This window comes from Camelus ferus, chromosome 14 (assembly GCF_009834535.1).
Source record: "Camelus ferus isolate YT-003-E chromosome 14, BCGSAC_Cfer_1.0, whole genome shotgun sequence".
NCBI lineage: Eukaryota > Metazoa > Chordata > Mammalia > Artiodactyla > Camelidae > Camelus > Camelus ferus.
In genome coordinates, this window is record NC_045709.1 from 34,623,316 (window position 1) to 34,645,290 (window position 21,975).

At 44.1% G+C, this 21,975-nt stretch overlaps 1 protein-coding gene across 15 annotated transcripts in view; it reads left to right on the forward strand.

Annotated features, from left to right (window-relative positions):
- DOCK9 (dedicator of cytokinesis 9) overlaps positions 1 to 21,975 on the forward strand; it is a 256,298-nt gene that overhangs the window by 93,797 nt on the left and 140,526 nt on the right. For 2 of the 15 annotated variants that reach the window (XM_014568161.2, XM_014568160.2), the window contains exon 1: positions 314 to 604. The exons of 8 other annotated variants lie outside the window; for them this stretch is intronic. In XM_014568161.2, the coding sequence (XP_014423647.1) occupies positions 407 to 604 (198 nt within the window). In that variant the 5' untranslated portion in view covers positions 314 to 406. Of the gene's footprint in view, positions 1 to 313; positions 605 to 21,975 lie in introns of those variants that run through there. 5 more of the 15 variants (XM_014568156.2, XM_032496732.1, XM_014568163.2 and 2 more) reach the window with 3 other exon arrangements.

Here is a 21,975-nt window from a genome sequence, read left to right on the forward strand (position 1 = left end):
ATAACATGAGGGAAAGCATCCAGAAACTATATAAGAATTTTAGAGCAGCCAGATGACCTAGCTTCTCTTCAGTTCCAGATTTGAAGTAATTACGAAGGAGTCTAACTGTGACTGGTTTTCTTTTAAAAACACTGCACTATTTTGATTCAGGTCGATGTGGCCCACACTGCGTGGGGCAGACACAATAAGGCCGGTGTTTATCGGAGAGGCAGTGCACTGTGTATTGTACAGTTCGGGGTTTGTTTTCCTTTGGCTGGAGAGTGGGAACCTCCCATTTTCCGAGGAGTAGTAACACCCCTGGAGGCTGGCCCTCCCACCCTGGCGGGCTCTGCGGACCCAGCCAGCGGGGCTGGCCACTTATGCCTGGGAAGCTAGCTTCCTTTCCGTCCTCCGGCCCCTGGCATGCATGTGCCTTGCACAGCTGAGGACTCGCAGCTGTCCCAGTTGCAGACCTTCTGACTTGTGTTTTCAGACGAGGATGCAGGCTGATAAGTGCAGGACAAGTAGTAGAAATGTCAAAAAGGAGCTGGTGATCGAGTCCCCCGTGCAGTGCAAGGATGCAGCCCAGGGAGAAGTGGAAGCAGAGAGCCCAGGGCCAGTGCTGGTAAGAGGGGCCCGTCCGTGGGGTTTTTCTGCCTTTTCCATGCTGCGCTTTCACCGCGGGTGGGTGCTTGCTGCCTTCTTGCACTCTGTTTTGATTTTAAACTTGCCTTGCCTGTCTCTGGTGAACTCTCCTCTCTCTTCTCCTGTAGATTGACTTCGGTTCCACTTTGATTCCTCTTTGGGAGGAAAGATATGTTTACGTTTTGTGGGTGAATATGGTTTCCAGGAGGCTTCTTTGTATAGAACAACAATGTATTGTTCAAAATTATGTCCCACCTAGCTGCACTGTTGCCAAACGTAGACCCAAGAGACACACAGTAATTGCCTTCTATAGGGTTGGAAAGATGTCCTTTGCAAAGTTAAAATACTTTTACAATATGTATTTATATAATTGTGAAAGTTAGGATGATGACATTGGGAGATGGTGGGTAAGGAACATAACTGCTGAAGTTACATGTGTTTTCACTCATTTTAACAGGTTTGCCTTGAATTGAACAAAGTAAGAAACAACCTAAACTTTGAACCAATTGATAGAAAAGTTTCTAGTCTTAACAGTAGCTAAACTTAGAGCAGTTTGGATAAATTCAGGTGCTTGGGTAGGCTTTGTTAGGGAGGAATGTGAAAAATGGTTTTGTTGTTGTCATCAATGAGTGGGTTGTGCTTCTCTCTCGGAATTTCTTTAGTACAATAAAGGCACATAATTTTTTAGGCAAACTGCAAAAAACCACCAACATGCACTGCAGAGGGGACAATTGAGCCTTTCAAATGATCTGTTAAAGGGATTGTTAAACTTAGCACTTTTACATAGTGATTTTTTAAGCATGGAGGTTCAATTGTTGTTATCATTAACCACTTTATGATTTTATTAAGTTAATGCCTTTAAGAATCTGAACTTAAACTTCTCTGTTATGGATTTGCTTTGAATTAAGTTACTTTTGACCTGTGAGACTGCTTTATATTGTATTGCCTTCAAAATTATATTGCTAACTACAAACTGAGAAAGTCTATTAAAGTGTGATGGCCTTTTTCACTGCAGGTCTCTATCTGAGAGATTTAGTACTCCTCCCTGCCTCCTGCCCCACCTCCTCCCCTGTATATTGTTTAGAGATGTTATTTGTTATCTTGGATTCCTTTCTGCTAGCACAATAGTTCATTTATCTATTGAGAAGCTTGAGCTGCTTACATGTGGTAATAGATTTAACTGGTTAAAGCTCCCAGCTGATGTCCCTTATGATTTCTTGGAGGAAGTTGTGTGGTTTGGGTTCCCTTGTGAATATTCTTAAAAATCTTTTGTCAGTAATTCTCCAGATGTGTAGAAATATTTGTCCAGAGGATTAAATACACTGTAGAAAGATGCTCTGTGATTTTTTTTTAAATCATCCAAATGATTTTTTAAAAACCTGCTCCTCTTTCTTGTGCTTGAAACACCAGCCATTCATGTCCCAGCTATTCGTTTAGGTCAACTCTTACTCCAGGCAGTTCCGCGGGGAGTTCGTTTTCCACTGAAATGGATAGGGCCTTGCCGGCTGCAGCTGCACCTGGTGGGAGGGCTTGTGGGGACCCAGGAGCTCCTGGCTGCAGGAGAGCTCTGGCTCGGAGCACCTGCGGAGAGAGGTGTGAGGGAGAGGTGAGGACAACAGTGATACAACAAGTAACTTTGTCTTATCTAATAGTGTTTCTCTTCTTCCAGTGAGGTAAGCAAGATAAAAAGAGCTGCTATCAGATCAGAGAGGCAATGATACTTAAGCAGAGCCTCTGCCCAGGGCAGATCTCCTTACCTGTGATTATTACTGCCCGCAGCAAATGCGAATTTAACAAACTGCTTGGAATACAACTTTTTTCCAGATAATTTTTTTTTTAAAGCATGCCAGCACAGCCAAGAGAGATCTGTGTTGTAGTGCTGTTTGTTATTATGATGTCAGTAGCTCCCTTGCTTGTTGAGAAACCCCAAGTCTGTAATGTTTAAGTTAAGTAACTTATTTTATTGAAGAGGTAGCATTTTGAAATCAAGTTCTGCTGGTTTTAGTTATGTACAGGATCAGTCCTTGGGGGAAAATATTACATAGTTTAGAAAGCATGAAAGTAGTTAATGCATGAAAGTAGAAATATGAGTAGTGTTAAAATAGGGAAATGTAAAGTGCCCCTAATTTTACTCTCCAGAAGTGCCCGCTGTTAATTCTTTGGTGTATATGCTTGCACACTTTGTCCCATGCACCTAAAAATACAACTTCTTAAAATTGAAGTTTAGTCAGTTACAAATGTGTCAGTTTCTGGCATACAGTATAATGTCCCAGTCATGCATGTGTGTGTGTATATATATTATGTGTGTGTGTGTGTGTGTGTATATATATATATATTATTTTCCATTAAAGATTATTACAAGATATTGAATATAGTTCCCTGTGCTACACAGAAGAAATTTGGTTTTTATCTATTTTTACATATAGTGGTTAACATTTGTGAATCTCAAACTCCCAAATTTATCCCTTCCCATCCCCTTACCCCCAGTAACAATAAGATTGTTTGCTATGTCTGCGAGTCTGTTTCTCTTTTGTAGATGAGTTCATTAGTGTCCTCTTTTTTTCTTTTTCTTTTTTAGATTCCACGTATGAGTGATATCATATGGTGTATAAAAACATAACTTATTGCGTATATGTGTTTGGAAAATAGTATTACTGATTTCTGCATTAATCTTCTCCCATGATATATGAAGAACATCTTTCTTGGTCATTGAAGTATAATTGATTTACACTGTTGTGTTAGTTTCTAGTGTACAGCATGGTGATTCAGTCATACACACACACACACACACTCTCTCTCTCTCTCTCTCTCTTTTTCATTACAGGTTATTACATGATACTGAATATAGTCCCATGTGCTATATACCATAGGGTCTTGTTTATTTTATATATAGCAGTTTGTATCTGCTAATCTCAAACTCCTAGTTTATCCTTCCCCCACCCCCTTTTCCATTTGATAATCAAAAGTTTGTTTTCTCTGTCTGTGAGTCTCTTTCTATTTTGAAAATGAGTTCATTTGTGTCATTTTTTAAGATTCCACATATAAGTGATATCATGTGATATTTGTCTTTCTCTGACTCACTTCACTTAGTATGATAAATTCTAGGTCCATCCATGTTGCTGCAAATGTATGCCATTATTTTTAATGGCTGTACCATAATATGATTCAATTTGTTTTCAATTTTTTGCCATTAGTACAATAGACAGTCATTGAGAAATGCCTCTGTGGGCAGTGAATGTACTAGTAAATGTATCTGAAAGCATTTATGCTGGTCAGAAGAAGTACTTTTTCTGTAAAACTTCTCTCAAGTTAATGTTTCTTTCCCCTCTGCCAGGGTAACAGTTAGGTTTCCCTTAGCAGTGGTTGCTTGTTCTGTGCTAGGTAAAGTCAGTGTGTCTAAGAGAAGTATGTTTGGGCATTATAGATTTTCAAAGGCTGCAAGGTTCAATTTACAGGCACCTACGTAGGTAGGTCTTGTCCCTTCATTGTGTCAGTAAGCTGGGGAGGAAGTTCATGGTGAAATTTCCCCATTCCTGCCCAGGATCACTGCCAACCCCATAGAAAAATGACTTTGTGGGCTGTGAATGACTAACAGGGGAACAATCAGGATATTCTTGATGTTCTGCAAGTTAGTGACCCTGCTTACAGTTGATTTCCTATTTTTACCCCCAAAACTCTAACATAATTCCTGGAAATAATTCATTCTAATTGTAAGGCTCAACAATTTAGAGGAAAAGGGTGTGGCCTCGAGAGTCATGACTGGCTGGGGTCTGTGTCCTGGGTTTTTCACCCTTTCACTGGGTTACTTTCAGGACGCAGGTACGGACTGCAGCCCAGGTCTAATTTTGGGACTTTTGAAGGCTGAAAGACATGAAGATGGAGAGAACAGCATTTTCACGTGTTTGGCACACTCACTAGGTATTTTTAAAGAGTATCTTTTCAGAGGCACCTTTTCTGTTTTTGATGTTTTTCTGGGATCTTCAGGTGTCAAACACTGAATCTGAGTTCTTATTTTAATACTTGAAAGAATAAATGATTAGCTAAATGAGGAGGCAGCATGTGTACCAATGAAGAAAGGGGTAGGAGACTGGGCTTCTGGTCAGACAATTCAGTGCATTACCTGGGAAAACCTTTTCTCTCTGAAGTTCTGTTTACTCTAGAAACAGCAGAAGCAAATTAAAATGCAAACCCCTCAGACACAAGCTTATGGGCAATGATCATATTGTTGTCAATTGCCTATAAGACTTTAGAGGACTGTGATTGTGTTATTAAATTATAAAGCCCTTCTGGCCTCTGTGTTTTCCTGCCTCCCTTTAGATGTCTTCAGAAATAATGAATGATATAACATTGATGACATTTAATAAGTAGCTTCTTGTTTTTAAAATATTGAGTGGTGAAGGGAAGATGTCCTGCAAGTTCTTTGTAATGACATATTCCCAGGTGACAAAAAACAGGACACTTTACTTATTCAGAACTACAAGCCTTCACTGTGCTCTTTGGCTTTCCCCTTCATTTGTTTATCTGTTTGTTCATTCAGCTGCATCTGTAAGGACTGAGATTTACCAGACAGACTGGGTAGTGCCCTGGGGATACAGAGTTGAGTGAGATACACGTTCCCTCTCCCCAGGTCATGAGGGGCTTCCTTCCTCAGAAATACTTTTCATGTGGTATTTTTTAGGCACAGTGAGTGTGAATCTCACCCATCATTTTCCACTTAGGCATACAACACTTAAATCATCATTGGCTCCAGCAAGGACACGTTCTATTTTTCAGTACCTAGAGCAGGCCCGACACTGCTCTGCTGAATGCATGGGGACCCCTGACCGTTCTCATGAACAGTCTGCGGACTGAGGCCCCGCTGCTGCACACGTGTTCTGTGGAGCCGGGGGTGGGAGGACTCTTTGGGAAGCACATGCCTCTTACCCCAGAGACGGGGGTTCCACAGCTCGTTGAACCACTCTTCGGAGCCACTCTTCCCTTCTGGGAGGTTTCCTCGTGGAGAACGTGGAAATCCACTCAGCTCTGGCGAGTTTCTTTTTTCACGTCTGTCATCAACGTGCAGAGTGGCTGGTCACTGTTTTTTACAACAAAGTAATGCCAGTTTTCTTTCCTTCTTTCAGTGTAAGAATAAAAATAGAAAATATTTATGTAGTGCCTTGCTTTGTGCCAGATGCTGTATTAAACCTATTAAATACATTATTTCAGTTAATGCTCCCAATTCTAGGAGGCGGGTGCTGTTACTACTAGTCTTTTTACCTAACCTCTCTGTGCTCAGGAGGTTAGGAAACCTGCTCAAAGTCATACACTGAAGAAGTGACAGAGCCACAATTTTAAGTGGCCAGTCAGGTTTTCCAGAACCCATATCTGAACGCATATGTACGATTCATTAACAAAGATGAATGTATTTGCTTATGATTGGTGCTGGGATTATAAAAATGAAAAAGAAAGGCTGAAAACTCCCTGCCCTTACAAAATTTAAGTATTGTTAGAGAAAGGCCAGTTTCTAAGTGGCAGAAGAGCAGCAGTTGAATAGCACAGACAGACAGAGGAGGATGGTCATGCCGGAAGAAGCTGGAAATGTGAACAGAGTGGAGTTAGAGGTCACTCTTCTTTTGGGCGTCATGTTTTATCATCTTCCCAGAAGTTTATGTGAGAGCATAGCTTGGTGGATTATCTGAGTCTGGAGACATCTTATTTTCCTCCCTAGAGTTCTTTTTTTTAAATTGACTTACAGCACAATGCAGGATGACCCTGAAATGTTTATTCCCTAGCCAGTAAAATAGGCACTGTAGTCACCGCAGTGTTTCGAGGAGGCTGCCACTTGCCCAGTGTGCTCTACCCTTTGACAGGTGGTGGCTAAATGAAAGATGGCAGAGCTGTGGCCCAGGTAGCAGTGCATGGCATGGGTGGTCTCAGAGAAAGCAGTTTGGAGAACAGATTCAGATTCAGATACAGTACAGGACCTGCCTTTCAGTCTCTGTGGACGACTCTCCTTCCTTCCCCCACCTCACACCAGCCCGCCCCCCACTTCAGTAGTTTTCTCACCTGTAAGAGGAGACGTGTGGAATAAATAATCTCAAAGCTCCATGTTTCAGGGTAATTGCTTTGGTCCCAGAATAACCTTTGATGAAGTCAGATCAAGATCCTCGGGTTTCTGTTTCAGGTTCTAAGCTTAGTTTATCCTAAGTCCTTTGGGTTTTGAGTGGTAAGAGCTGTAAGACAGGGGATATTGGATTTCCACCCAATGTAATGAACAAGACAAGTGCAAAGGGTTGGCAAGGCTGGAAATAAATAGAAGTGGTAGCAGAATTTGGAGCCAGCAGGGAATACTGTCCAGAGGGGTGAGAAGACCTGGCTGGAGCCCACAGATGACACGACTGTGAGTATAACTTTAGAAACAAGAAGGCTGGGAAATTATAGTTTCTCCTCAACTTTCCAGAAGTTTGAAATATCCCCATAATGTTATACAGCTGGTCCTGAGTTTCTCGTAGAGTAACATTTTGAGGCTTGAGGAGTTTTCCGTGCTTACTTTCCAGGCAAGCGTATGTGCCACTTAGGGGTAGGTCCCTGCGGGCTTTGCCAGGTCCTCGGGGAGGGGCCGGGCTGAGGCTCTGTGTCAGGGTACCCTCCTGTGGGGAGTTGTCACTGCTACGGGAGACGCAGACGTGAGTGGTGCACAGGGCTCTGTGTTGGTGTCTTTTAAACACTTGACATTTCTAAGCCAAGACTGCGTTTCTGTCAGATGGAGATAGTTGTGGTGTCTGCCCTCCAGACTCCTCATCTCCGAAGGTTGTCTAGACTCCCTTGGTCAACTTCCCTCCTTCACTCCTCACTTAGCGTCGCGCTCCAGAGTGCCACCAGACCACTCTTTCTAAAACACAGATATGGTTATTAATCTCCTGCTTAAACCCCTTTCCTGACTTTCCTTTGCAGAGAAGGCAAAACACGGCCTACTTGGCCACTTAGGCTGACCCTGAACTTGCTTGCTGGCCTCCCTCATCTACTGCAGCTTCCAAAATGCATCCTGACCCAGGCCTTGTGCCCATCACCTGGGTGCTTTCACACCTGCGCACAGCACTTCCTTCGCCTGGCATGGCTTCACTGCTGGACCGTTTCTGTTTATCCTCCAAGTCCTGGATTCACATGCCAGCTCCTCCAAGAAGCCTTTAAACTCTCTCCCCGCATCTTCCTGTAGACTGTGCTCCTGTGGTCAGTCCTGGCATCATTATGCTAGTGTGTTAAGTCATTAGGCATCTCTGCTGTTTTCTCGCTAAAGTGTGTACTCCGGTCTCCCTCACCAATTGGGGGCTCATACCTGCAGAAGTTGTGGTTTTGTTTTCTTTGTATCCTGTCTCTGACAGGATGCAAAGCTCCACTTTTTTCCCTTTTCTTCTCTGCGTGGTCACCTTTGCGGAATTCGAAGAAGGGGTTGCACAAAGGGATTCCAGGAGAAACTGGATGTGAGGATCATCCTCCTCTTCATCCTTCCCTCTTCCACCTTCATTGGTTTAGCCACTGATATTCAAATATGTTGAAATGCCAAAAAGTAACAAGGGATGCACCCAGAGGAGACTGCTAGGCTAAATGTGTTGTGGGCATTGTGCCCCGAAACTCTGCTGTGCTTCTGTTACTTTTGATCTAAATTAAAATGTTTAGCTAACATTTGTGACTTGAGGACACATGTACAAACTTGGGCGACCCGGGCCAAAACCCTTCTTGCTCTTCCTCTTTGCCAGCATCCCTTTCTGTTATCAGTGCTGCTGCTTCTCATCAGTTGCACCTGCAACTGTAGCATCATCACCTGTGATGGTTGTAGGACACTTGGAAGAAATCACATACTGATTTCTTGTTACCAGGATGCCAGTAAATTGATTATATGTGGAAAGTAGTGGAGACCCACACAATGTAGGACAAAGAAGATAGCTCTTCTCGGGGAGAAAGACTGGAAAGCGGGGTCTGTTAGCAACACTGAACAACGCAAATCACCTGCTTTTCTTGGCCAAGACTCTACTTGAATGTTTTGAGTCTAATGTGGTAGTTTTCCCCAAATTTGTCTTGTCTCCCCAAGTGAAAATTTCAGGGAGTGGTCTGTCCTTTGTTTTGCCATGTTTTAAAAATTACCTGTATGTTAAAAAAAAAAGTCCATTTCATATGGTCTTTATTTAATAGTGCTGTCTAATGGAACTCTAGCATGAGCCACATGCATCATTTTAAATTCTTTTGTAGCCAAATTGAAGTAAAAGAAATAGGTGTAATTAATTTTAGTAATATAAATTCAGCCCAATATTTCCAAAAATATTATCATTTCAGCATTTAATCCTTACAAAATATCAAGGCAGTATACATTCTTTTATTCATACTATGTCTTTGAAATCTGGTGTCTATTTTACACCTATAGCATATGTGAATTCAGGATAACCACATGTGGCTAGAAGCTACTGAACTGAATAGTGCAGGTCTATAACATTCCATAGCTTACACATTATTACACACTCCATAGCTTAAACACCTCAAACTAGAAACTTGGTATTGGTGGGTGAGTCATTGAAAGGAGTACCATATTTGTTATTCTGGTGTGAGGAGGAAATCCATGATTTAATTGTAAGGTTGGGTTTTCCTTGAAAAGCTCATGTCTTTGAAGTATTCAGAGGTAACATAAATGAGACACAACCTAATGGCATTAATATATGTCCCAGCATTCAAACCTGGTTTTTCAGGAGGATGTAGTATTTTGAAGTATGATTTGTAATGTCCTTGAAATGGAAAATGAGTATCCTTCAGGGAGTGACTCTGCCTTCTATCTGTCCTTCTGTGAGATCACGGAGCCTGGGCAGTTCAGTGCAGCTTACGTTTCCAGATCTCAGAGTGGGGCAGAAAGCCTCGGATTCCTGTCCTCGCTGGAGGTGTGGAGGCTGGAGCTCACAGTGTGAAGCAGTGTTGTGCATTTCTCATACAACAAGAAGTGGAGGCATTGGCACAGCTTCCTGTTCTGGAACTCTGAAATTCCACCCCGTGAATTGCTGGTGGGTGAGGGGAAAGGTCCTGGGCTTGGGGCCAGGAGACCCACGGGTCACCATCTGTGAGACCTTTATTAATTCATGAAACCCCTCTGAGCTTCAGTTTCCCCTTCTGTGGAACGGCGATGATACAACCATAAGAGTTTAGGGGAGGTTTCTAGAGATGATATGTGTGTGATCCAGCAAAGGTGTGTTTCTGTTATAGGGACAAGAAGTGTCTTGTATCTGAGTGACACTTGACTGAGTATGATCCCCAAGTTCCTGCTCTGCACCAGGCACTGTGTATTGAAACCCTCGATAATCCTGCGATGAAGATAAGGGAAGCTGGTACTTTCCCTATTTTCAAATGCAGATGTGGAGACTTAGTAACTTGTCCCAAGGCCACATAGCCAACAAGCAGTCGAGCCAGGATTTAAAAAAAAAAACCAACTTTTTAATATGAAATTCTCAAACGTATGCAAAGGTAGGTAGATGAGTAGAGTGGTTCTCTAACTGGAGTGGGCGCCACCATCACTCACCCATGAAGGAGGCTTTGTTAAAACCAGGGGTTGCATGGCCCCACCCCAGAATTTCTGATTCAGTAGATCTGGGGTGACTGTGCATTTCTAGCAAGTTCCAGGGGATGCTGGTGCTGCTGGTCTGGGACCACACTTTGAGGACACTGGGCTATTAAAATGAACCTGTATCCACCTTTCACCACCTCCAACAATAGTAAATATTTTGGGGACCAGGATTTTAATCCTAACTCCCCACACCTGCCCTTAACTGGTCTCTGAACGCTCTTTTCTGGTGACGAAGTGTGCAGAAACTCTTGTGGACTGAAAATGTGTTATGGATATTCCCTTCCCCAACCCTGGTATGTTTAGATAAGTAGCTTAAAGTAAGTTGTTTTGAAATCGGACTAAATCTGGCTTTTAGAGCCTTTTAGCTTAATTACTTGACCCCTTCATTTCAGAGTTCCAAAAATATCTTTTATTGACATAGGAAGAATTAAGAATTTTTAGGCCATAAGGCTAAAAAAAAATGGAGGGAGGTGGGTTATTGGCTAGAACAGAGTCTGTAGTATGGATTTAAGATAGAATCACTTAGGGACCCACCACGGAGCATGTCCTCCTCTCTTGCTTTCATCATCACTCTTACAGGTGAAAAAATGGTGGGCAGAATGAGCAGCTGGGGTGGTGGGTGTGGGACACACACGCTGAGCCGCCTCTCAGACCCCTGCCTGCTCTCTCCCCCTTCTCCTCATGCTCTTCTTTGCGTTTCTTTGGCTCATGCCCTGGGTCAGGACAGAAGGAAGATACCTGAGGCGCTCTCCACAGGGGCGATGTCCCCATCCCACTCAGCTCTCTCCTCGTGCTCCAGGGCCACAGGGCATGGAGAAACCCCCTAAACCCCTGTCTGGCCTTCTCTCCTGCTCTCTGTGGCATCCTCATTGGGCACAGCCAACTGAATGCAAGCAGTTACGCAGGTTTCCATCCCATTTTCTAGATGCTATCGATCTGACAGTTTTTCATAGTCTTTAATTCTGTTCATTTCAGTAATTGGGTAATAATTCTGGAAAACCACAGTTATTTATAAAAAAGACAAATGCAAAACCCAGGCTCTTTTCCTTCCATCAAATTGATTGATTTTGAGTGTCCAAGTTTTGCTTGTACTGGCATGCCTAATTAAATAGAATCTTTCAAGTGACAAGTTCTCTCACTTGAGTGCTCTTTTTAGTACTGTATAAAAAGGGAATCCAACATCTTATCAGTGCCTATAATATAAAAAACTATATTCACAAGTGTGTCATTCTTGGTGTTAATCTGTTCTGAGGATAACACTGCATTTCAGTGTGAGAAATATATTTAGGTGTCTGAGAGTTTGGTGTTCATTATGCGTTCTTCTAAACATTCTCTGGTTCATTAGCTGTTGTGGTTTAACGCTCAGGTTTGAGATTGAGTGTGCTTCTCAGTCCAAGCTTAGATGGGGTTCTCTTTTTCCTCTAGTTTTCTATATCACGTGCTTGTGTATGTTGCCAGTGAACATGCAAAAATTTAAAATATAGAGGCTGCAGGGAAGAGCAGGAACCAGGAAGAGCATGGCCCAGGGGTCAGAAGACCTGGGATCCAGGCCCAGCTTTGCCAGCAACTCCTTCTGGGGCCTCAGGACAGTCACTGAACTCCCATCCATGCACTGACGTGTCCCTATCTGTAAGATGAGAGAGACCTGGACCAGATAATCTCAGGTTCTGATGTTTGTACAATTGAAGTTCTGACGTTACCAAACCTCCTGCTCCTTTTAAACATGTATGATTCTAAACAGCTGTTGAGACAGTTGTTCCTACACACATTGATGAACAGTCTGTAGAGAGGAACATGGATCACTGGGGAGAATGTGAAAATATTTTGATTATCATGGTCTCCTAAGTTCTAATGTGCTGGGTTAAGGGAAGAAGCACATGTCTACTGCAAGGAGATGGGAGGCCATTTTCCACATCTGGAGGATGTTTGGACCTAGTTTCACATCTCTCCGTCTCTTTGCTCCTGCATGGTTTGCTGGCTTCCTTAGGGCCCTCCTCAACATGGCCCACCAGCCACTCTGGTCTCCTCTTTCATCACCGGCTGTAGTCCAGGGGTGGCCTTGAGACCTGTGGGTACCCCAGATGAGCTAATCTGCCCAGCTATTCTGAACTGCCTGCTGCTTCCTGAACTCACCATGCTCAGAGGGGATTCACCCTGAAACTAAAGAAGCTTCAGTTTCAGGATCCCTTCCCAGGAAGAGACTCCCGCAACTTCCTTTTCATAACTTTGTATTTTTTTTAACCTTCCCCCTCTGATTATATAGATTTCAAGCCCTACAAAATCTGGTGTATCCATGATCATGTTTCCTGGCTTCTCCATTTTCTCTTCGAGGAATTCCCAGTCCACCCTGACTCCTGGCTGATTCCTGCATCTCTTAGACTCAGCTCTAACTACCTCCTTTAAGAAGCACCCACGTTGTTGGGCCCCTTCATTCACTGAGTGCCTGTGCTGTTCCAGGAGCTGGACAAAGCAGTAATAGTATAGATATAATATAGTAAATAAGACAGAAATCTTTGCTGTCATGGGGCTTGTAATCTGACTCGGGTGGGAGTCAGGTTCATTCTAGTGGGTCAGATGCCACTCCTGGGTCCCCATTGCTGTCAGTCATCCTGCTCCAGATTATTCACAAATCCACCTTCCCTCAGGATCGTGGGCTTCCTGGTGCCGGGGCTGTGTGCTCTTTATCCCACTGTCCCAAAGACCAGGAGCACAAAGACCAGGAGCACAGTGCACACGGACAGGCTCAGTAAAAATCTGCGGAGAGAAGGAGCACAGATCTGCTCATCACATTTGCACGTGAGGATGGGAGGCAGCTGCTCATTTCCCGTACACACTCTAGTTATAGGAAACTGGGGTTTCTTCCTTCAGGTTTGACAACTTCAAGAAGTCCTGGTGGGAGTGTCCAGTGAGTGAGAGTTGTATGTAGGATGGTAGTGCAGAAAGGCTGGCGGAGCCACACTGATTAACGTCTGGCTTCAGAGGCCCCTTCCTTCTTACCGCAAGCTGCATTGTCCCCTCCCTAGCTGCGTAGTGGGGGTCTTGTTGACAGTGTTGAGAAGTGCCCCATTTTGAAAGCAGACTCAATTCCGTGAAGGATTTTTATCTCAGCCAATCAGGTATCTTTTATAGCTCTGCAGATAAATCAAGGAAGTCCTAAATTCTTTATAAGCAGAAATGATGCATTTCTCATTTCTAAAAATAGAGCGCTCCAAGAGTTGCCATTTCCTTAGTTTTGCTATTTCAAGAAGTGGCTTTCAGGGTTTCATCTTGTGTTAACATTTAATTACCAGGCACACAAAGGAAAGAAATGACTGGAAAGTTCACGGGAAGCCATCATGACAGAGGGCAGAGCAATAGGTTCAGAAAGCCTTTTTATTTAGCTCTTCCCGTGCTTTTCGAGGCTTCATACATGTTTGGCCAACACTGAACTCATTTGTGGGCTGATGCTCTCCAGTTGTGCTGGATTCCAGAGGAATCTCATTTTCCTGGCACTGAGAAGACTCCCTGGCTTCTGATTGCCATTGAAGCTGAAATTTCAGTTTGCGTGGTTGTTGAGCAGCCAGAACCAAAGCCACAAATGCTGTGTGGGAAGGACTGAGTTAGGACAGCCTCCAGGGGAGATCGCGGGGAGGGCACGTGGGTCATGCTCTTTGGCACCTGTGGGAGCCGCATGCTCACTAGAGGTGGCCTGCTGCGCTGCTGTGACCAGTAGATGGGGCCTGGTGGCTTTGGTGTCAGCGGCTCACCTGTGCCCATGTTGTCCCTTGAAATGCAGCTGCTGCTCCCCAGCATCTGGTCACGTGGCCCTGGCCGCAGGCTGTTTTAGTGAGGCTCCTGATTCTTTGACAGATACCCATCTGTGGGTCTTGACAAGTCTGCCTCCGTCCCGGGTGAGTGCCACATAACCCTCTTTGAGCAGCGTCCGTTGGGGTTCACACCTGCCCCCGTCTTTGCAGTGTCCGATCCTCCTGGTCCCATGAAGCTGCCCTTAGTGGGTGGGTCTAAAGTGCTTCTGTATACACCCTGACCCTCGACTGTTCTTCTCAGTCCTTCTTGACACCAACTTCATCGGTCCTCATTTCAGTTCATAATGCAATAGGCATCTATTTGTGTTTTCTTTGGGCTCAGTCTCTGAATTCCACTGTCATCTGTATTGATTAGGGTATAGTTTTCTCCATGTTATGTCTTGTTTCTCCTTCTTTGTAAAAGTCCCAGCCATTGTCATCATGTTTATTTAGTACGTTTCTGGAAGATAGAGGAAAGTTTCTGTAAACAGATGGGTAAAATTGAATGTGCTTGGAGTACTCACTCGAAAACAAAATTACAATTACTGTCATGCAAGCAATACATTTAATAATAATATAATAATAGTAGCTACTTTTATTATGTGCTCACTGTTTGCCAGGCTGTGAGGAGCATTAACTCACTGGGGTGCAGTAACAGCCCCAAGTAACTGCACAGCTCAGCTTTCTTAACCTTCAATTTGATCAATGTCCGTGGGGTGTGGTATATATATGGCCATATCGGGGCAGATCTGGGTTTTCTGAGCAGTGAAGCTTAGAATTTGGGGGGAGGCTTTAAGAAAAGTAACTCAGAATTATAAATACAAAATAAGGCATGGAAGTGAATAGTGATTTAGAATTTGAGGAAGAAACCACAGCGAATTATAAAATTTAAAAAGCTAACCCAAATTATCAACATTGGAAATACAGGAAAACAACACATTTTTGTCAATGAACCTCCTGACATACCTCAGTGATATTTTCTTCCCTACATTTTTTTGGCATCATACTCCTGTCATCTCTTCATACAATCATGATTTTGTATTATCATTCTGTGTCGCAAGAATAGATCATTCAGTCTTTCCTGTAGCAAGATTATTTGAAATTTGCATTTTATTAGTCAGAGTTTAGAAAAGTTTCTTCTAGCTTTGCAACGTTTGGCAACATCCCATAAACCTTTTAGGACTGGATAACCTCTGTTAGGTTTCTTTCATATGGCAGCTGTGTGAGTTGGGGCATTCTCAGTTTGTGTAATGACTGCTCTCAAATACCTCCAGGCAGTTCTGGCCCAGGCACCTTGGGATCTGCCTGCGTTGCAATATGGCCTCTGTGTTGTGCCGCCACGTCACTCTGTTTACATGACATTGGGTGGACCGACATAGTGGGCCGTGTTTCTGTAAGTCTTCCTAAACCAAGATGCCGAGCCACAGTTGACCTCTACGGGGATGTGTATGGGGCCCGAAGAGAGGTCTGTGCAAGTGAGGGGCATTCAGCTGCTTTAACCCACAATCAATACGTCTGTGTCCTGGGCTAGGTGTGGAGAGATCAGGATACCTGGCCCTGCCCCAAGGCACGAACAGTCAAGGTGATAAGCTAGCTGTTCAAGGGTCATTTCAATCCAGGGCAGGAGGAACTGCCTACCTAGGACTGCTACTAACCGGGAAGCAACAGTCGGAGAAGGGGCAGGGTCCCTTTTAATGGGCTGAGGTGGTGCCCCAGTTATAAAGCCAATGACTGCAGGCCCTGGGGCTAGAGCAACTCTGCTTTAACTTTTTGGGGCATATTTGTCTGTGTGAGATTTGTTTTTGAGAACGATTCTGCTGCTAAAATCAAACATCTGTGGACCGCTGCCCGAAGGACTGTAGGAGTCTGACAGGTGCGTAGGTGTGGGGAGTGACGGGAGCAGGCTCGTCAGGAGCAGTGAACCGCTTGCCCGGCTCGTGTCGGGGCCCCAGGGCTAGAGACCTGGCTGCAGCCCGTGCATCTGCCTGTCTAAGAGGGGCTGAGCTGTCAAGTTAAGGAATTCAGAACCCTGCCCCCCTGAAGAACTGTCATTCTTCTCAGCGCTCGTGAAGCATCACTTGCTTGGTGAAGTGAGAAAATTTCACAATCCATGGACGGCAATTGGTGGTACCTCCTCCCTTAGCTCAGCATTAGCCTCTGCCAGCACTTGTCACTGTACTGAATTCGGTGTCCACGAGTCCACCTCTCCCACTAGTCCAGGGTTTCTTTGACTCAGTTCCATGGCTGTTCTCCAGGAAGGACAACTCTCCCCCCAAAACTGGGTATAAAATGTGTGTACATATTTCTATGGGGAGGGAACCCATGGCCTCAGAGAGGTCTGTAACCCTAAGAAGGTTAAGGAGCTCAGCACTGGGCTTGTTCCTTCTTCACCCCTGAACTTACAAATTCCAGCACAGTCCTTGGGGCGTCGTGATAGACTAGGGGTTCTTCAGAACCCCCAGAAAGCTTGTTCAAGCATGATCCCCACTCGTGGAATTTGTGATTCAGGTTTGGGATGGGGCTTCAGAATTTAGAATCTGTATCCACTTCTTAGATGATGCTGACAGTGCTGTTCCTGGGACCCCACTTTGAGAACCACTTTTGTGAACTGAAAGTCCCACAGTCCTCTCCCTGATTTCACACCAAGAAATGAATGTTCATAGATAAGGACTTTTTACCTCCAGATGGGGAAGAAAGCTTAAGGGCTTGTGTGCGGATTGAGTGTAAAAAATTACATTTTTACACACTATAAAAGCATCATACTTTGTAAGAACAAGTGCAGATAAAAAGATGCACTTTTGAAAAAAGCACACAGTCACACATCCTATGTGTTCTGAGTCTCATAGACTCGGGAGCTGGCTGAGCCCTGTCGTGCTTAGAGAAAACACAGTGTCCTGGAATATTTTAAAACTCAAACTAGTCAATCTGCAGGGTTCTACAACAAAGTACTTCTGATGCACTTCTAGTCACTGACTAGTGATCAATTTGGGTAATTCTGGGCCCCAGTTTTTCCTTTTGAAGATAAAAAATAAGTGCTTGTATGTCAATTATGCCTCAATTGGAAAAAAAAAAGTAGTTTTTTGTATGATCAGGCCTCATAAGATGGCTGCTGTCTTGCTCTCTGTGCTTCCCTGCATGACCCTGCCCTCCCTCACCCTTACCGTATGTGCACGAGTGCCTCCCCGTCCTAAGCTGAAAGTTTAATCAGTAACTACCCATGTGATTGGCTCCACCCCTAGCTGATGATTGTTCTAGCCCTCGGACCGGAAAGGTTCCAGTGTGTTCGATCATCATCCAGAAACAGCAGCCTTGCGACAGCTGCTTACCCAGAGAGCTGTAGGGGGACGCGTCCCAGCCACCCTTCTGGCAACCAAGGAGCCCTTCTGACATCATGCCCCCTGTAAGTGATAGCTGCCTCCTCCCCTGTGTAGCAAACTATGTTCTACCTGCCGTTGGCCATACACAGCGAGGTGTCTCCCCAAGACCTTTGCCAGTGACGGAAGATTCCCTGTCCAATGAATCATTGATGTCGCTGTCACTGACTCTGGGTTCTTTCTTTGGTCTCATGGCTGGGGAGTCGGAAGGATGGCAGGACTGGGATGTAGCCCAACAGTCTTGGAGTTACGTCACCAGGAGAAGCACTGAACTGAAGTGTGTTGAGGTGGCTTTAAAGCCAGGCCATGTGCCAGATCTGTGCTAAGCCTGCTTCTTCTAAGCCAAGAGTAGTTACAGGCAGTCTGGTAATTAGCCTAAGTTCATTTTGTTGTTAGTGTGACATTCCTGTCGCCAGTGATGGCCAGTTTCCTACACCAGGGGCCTGTCCCCCCCACATGTGACCAGCTGGAAGAGCTTAGTGGAGCTGAAGAGCAGTGAACAGCTGTAACCAGTGAATCATCAGTTTAAAGAAGAGGAGAAAATAGGAGATTATGGTCTTAACCCGTAGTTTGGTAGATAGAGAGGTGTGGCTTCCCGCAGGCCCACCTCAAGTCTCCTAAGCCCCTCTCTTCTACCATTTCTTTTTCCTTTTTCTGTCTTCATCTTTTCCTTATGTTTCCTCCATCTCTGCATCTTCTGCCTCCCCAACCCCTAGGTATCTGTCACTTTTGTCCCCTCGCCATCTCCTTCTTGTCCCTCTTCCTTTCTTTCCTTCATCATTCTCAGCCTCTTCTCCTCTGATAGTTTCTTTCCTCCTCCTAAGAGCCACGAGTAGAAGCGAGGCGTTGTGCCAGCTGTTTGTATTTAAAGTGAGAGCTTTTTTGCCTTGTACTTAACTTACGTAGCCGTGAGTCCCTCTCCATTGGCCCCTTTTCCTTGGAGTCAGTGGTTCTCTCTGGGACAGTGTTCCCTGCAGCTGAGGAAGACCTCTGCCCATTCAGGTCTCCAGGAGTTGTTTCATTGAGCGACTTCAGGGTTTGTCTAAGTTTCGAATCTTCCGAGTCCTGGGGACCAAAGAAGACATGTTATTCTTCCATGAGATTTCCCTCATGCTGTTCTTCTGCAGGCCTTCCTGCTTAACATGCACCATCAGTCTTTAACAGAGATGTTGGCTTATAAACTCTCCATATATTTCCTGTGGTTGAGCATTGGTGTGCATAGACCCTTAACAAGGCAGCCTGGAGAAGAGAGAGTTCTGACTGACAGAAGACTGCATTCTAGTCCAGTCTGCTGGTTACTTGGTAGGACATTTCAAGAGATCAGCTCAACTTGTGATCCTCAGTTTCCAGCCTCAGTAAAATGGAGAGATGTTTCCATGCCTGCTTTAGAGTGGTGTTAAAAGATAAACTGAGGCATATTAAACATTTTAAGAGTTTATTTGAGCAAAAATCAATTCGAATTGGGCAACACCCAATTCCCAGTGGTTGGCAGCGCGCTGGCAACAGGAGGTGGGGGGAGACTTATATGAAGAAAGTGCAGAAGCTAAGAAAGGAAGTTACTGATTGGCTCTAGTGCAAAGCCCAGTTGGCTGTTTGTGCTTGGCTGTCTTTAGTGTCTTGATTTTATAACCTTGAGGCATTTGCAGGCACATATTGGTTTGCTTATGTAGGCTGCCACCTACGGCATTAGAGCTGCCTCAGACTAATGGCCTCCATGTTAGATTGATTTAACAGTGGATTACGTGTGATCATCTGTATAAAAACACCTTGGGAGTTAACAGTGGCACACAAAAGGAAGGTAATCCTAATATCCACCACATTACATTAAATACTACCAAAGTAGCTACAGGGAAAAAAAATAATTCATCTAGGTAACAAAAGCGTGATTTGGTGTGCTAAATTGCAAAACAATTATGAATACTTTTATAGTTTTCATTTATTAAACGTTTTAAACAATCTAAGTTTGGTCAAATGGTGAGAATTGTCATTAAATACATTTAAGAAGATGTAAACGTACTGTCTGTATCAGTCCAGAAATAGCAAACTTCAGTTGATTAAACATGGAAAATTAATATGAAGAATTACAAATTGGTGAAAGGTGATCAACTGCTAGAGAGTAAATTTAACTCTACAGCAAGATCCACAAACTATGGCCCTTGGGCCCAATCTGGCTGTTGCACTCCTCTCCCGCCACAGTTTTATTGAGATGTCATTGATATATATCACTACATTGCCTCTTTTTGTAAGTAGAGTTTTACTGTCACACTGCCACGCCCATTTGTCGACTTAACTGTCTCTGACTGCTTTTGTTTACTGCTTATGACAGAAACCATAAGTCAGCTAACTTGTTTACTCTCCACCTCGTCACCAAAAATGTTTGCCAACCCCTCCTCTAAGAATAGAAGACTAGTCTATCTAGGGAGCAGAGACCCAGGGAAAGAACAAACTTGGAAGAGCTCCCCCACAGGCAGCCGAGGCTAGGATTCAGGCCTCGGTGAGGGGAGTATGCCTGGTCCACTGGACGGGGAGGTTTGCTGGGGAGCTGCGGGCTGGAGGGCTGGGAACCATCTGCTGGGGTGCCTGTGCAACTTCTGGGGGATGTGTGCCTCTGGGCCTCTCACAGAAAGCCCCCACTGGCTACTGTGCTGTAGGTACAAAGCAAAACAAAAACAAAAATAAACCAACCCCAGAACACTGGAGCCTGAGAAAAGCCCCTCTCTCAGCAGTGTGCCTGCAGCACTCTTTGCTAATGAGGGCTGACATTGTGGCCCTGCTTTCTGATAAAGCAGTCTGACTTTCCCTTGTGGCCTGGAGGGAGTGGAGCCAATGCCCCCGTGCGAAGGGGTCGAAGGGACGCATCCAGCTGAGGATTCCCCCTGGCCAGCACATGCCCGTTGGAGCAGTCAGGCCTGGAAAACTAGGTTACCTGCTCTGGACTTCCCTGGTTGCGGTCATGTGCTGGACACTCTACAGAGCAGGGGAGAATGGTGTCTGTTCCATCCTGTAGCCTCTCCATCTGACTTCTTGTAATGGAAGTTTAGCTGTCAGAATCCTGAGCTCTGCCATTGGAGAAAGCTGTGTGCATCTTTTGGTTTTATTAGGAATATAGTCATGGCTCCTAAGAAAAATGTTACAAATTGTGGCATTCATCCATTTTGCCAACAAGCACCTATGGACTTATAATTATATACAGCATGACAAACTAAAATGAAGGAGCAAACGATTTGTTTAAGTTGAATTAAAATATTTTAGAGAATACTTTTTGTTTTCTGTGGCAGTTCTTACTAAATTACTTTGTATAAATTTCTTCTTTTGGCCTTTTTTAAATACAAAAACAGTTTAACATTACAGATATTTTATACAAGAAATTACCTGCACTTTCACTATGATAATTTTAATTTTTTTGATTTTGCATATTTTTAATCTCCATCCATAAACATGTTTCACCCAATTATAATAATATAATAATGTTAACTTGTGTGGGCATTGTGTTTTTTCTCAGCATGTTTTAAATTTTTTGTAGAGTCTACTTAAAAGTTATTGAAGTTAAATATGAACATTTTTATATGTGTCTTAGGCAGAGCAAGCTGACTGCTTCATTAAAAACTTGAGAACCTCATTGGCTTAACACAGTAGATGCTTTAGTTCTTGTTCACAGGCTATTTCAGTGCCAGTTTTAAGCAGGCAGCCTTCTGCAGGGTGATTCAGGATCCAAGCTCCTTTTATCTTGGGGCTCCACCCACTCCTCAGTGTCCTTGAGTCCCCTGCAGGATCCTGTGCGTGCTGCTGGCAGTGGGGAGTAGGGAGAGAGCAGGGAATAGTGGCTGTCTCAGTTAGCTTGGGCAGCTGGAATAGAATGGGGCTTAAACAACAGATATTTGTTTCTCACAATTCTGGAGGCTGGGAAGCCTAAGATCAAGGCACTGGCAGATGCAGTGTCTGGTGAGGGTCCACTTGCTGGTTTGTAGATGGCTGTCTTCTTGTTGTGTTCTCACCTGGTGGAAGAGATGAGAGAGCTCTTGGGGGGGGGTATCTCTTGTAAGGGCACTAATCCCATTCAAGAGGGCGCCACCCTCATGACCTAATCACCTCCTAGAGGCCCCATCTCCTAACCTCAGTATATTTAGGGATTAGGTTTCAACATAAGAGTTTCAAGGATGCAGACATTCAGTCTGTAGCAGAGGCTTTTATGAGCTAGGCTTGGCAGTAGCCACATCCCTTCCACTCATGTGCTATTGGCCAGAAGACTGTCACATGACCACACCCATCCATGGGAAGGCTGGGAAATATAGTCCAGCTGTATTGGGAAGGAAAGGAGGCAGACTTTGGGAACACATAGTCTCAGTTGCAGCTTCCAATTTAATTGCCACATACCAGATGTCTTTAATATATTTCCTATATATTGTCACTTTAACATGTACAGCATTTACTGAATTGTGTGTATGAGATGATTTTTTATTAATAGCTTCAAAAGACAAATCTTGCAGTTTATAACTGTTTTTTGTCTTTTAAGTACAGCTGATTTACAATTGTGTGTTTCTGGTGTACTTGTAGTAACTATTGATGTAATGAATTTAATAACAGTTTTTGTGTGTATGTGCATGCACGTGCA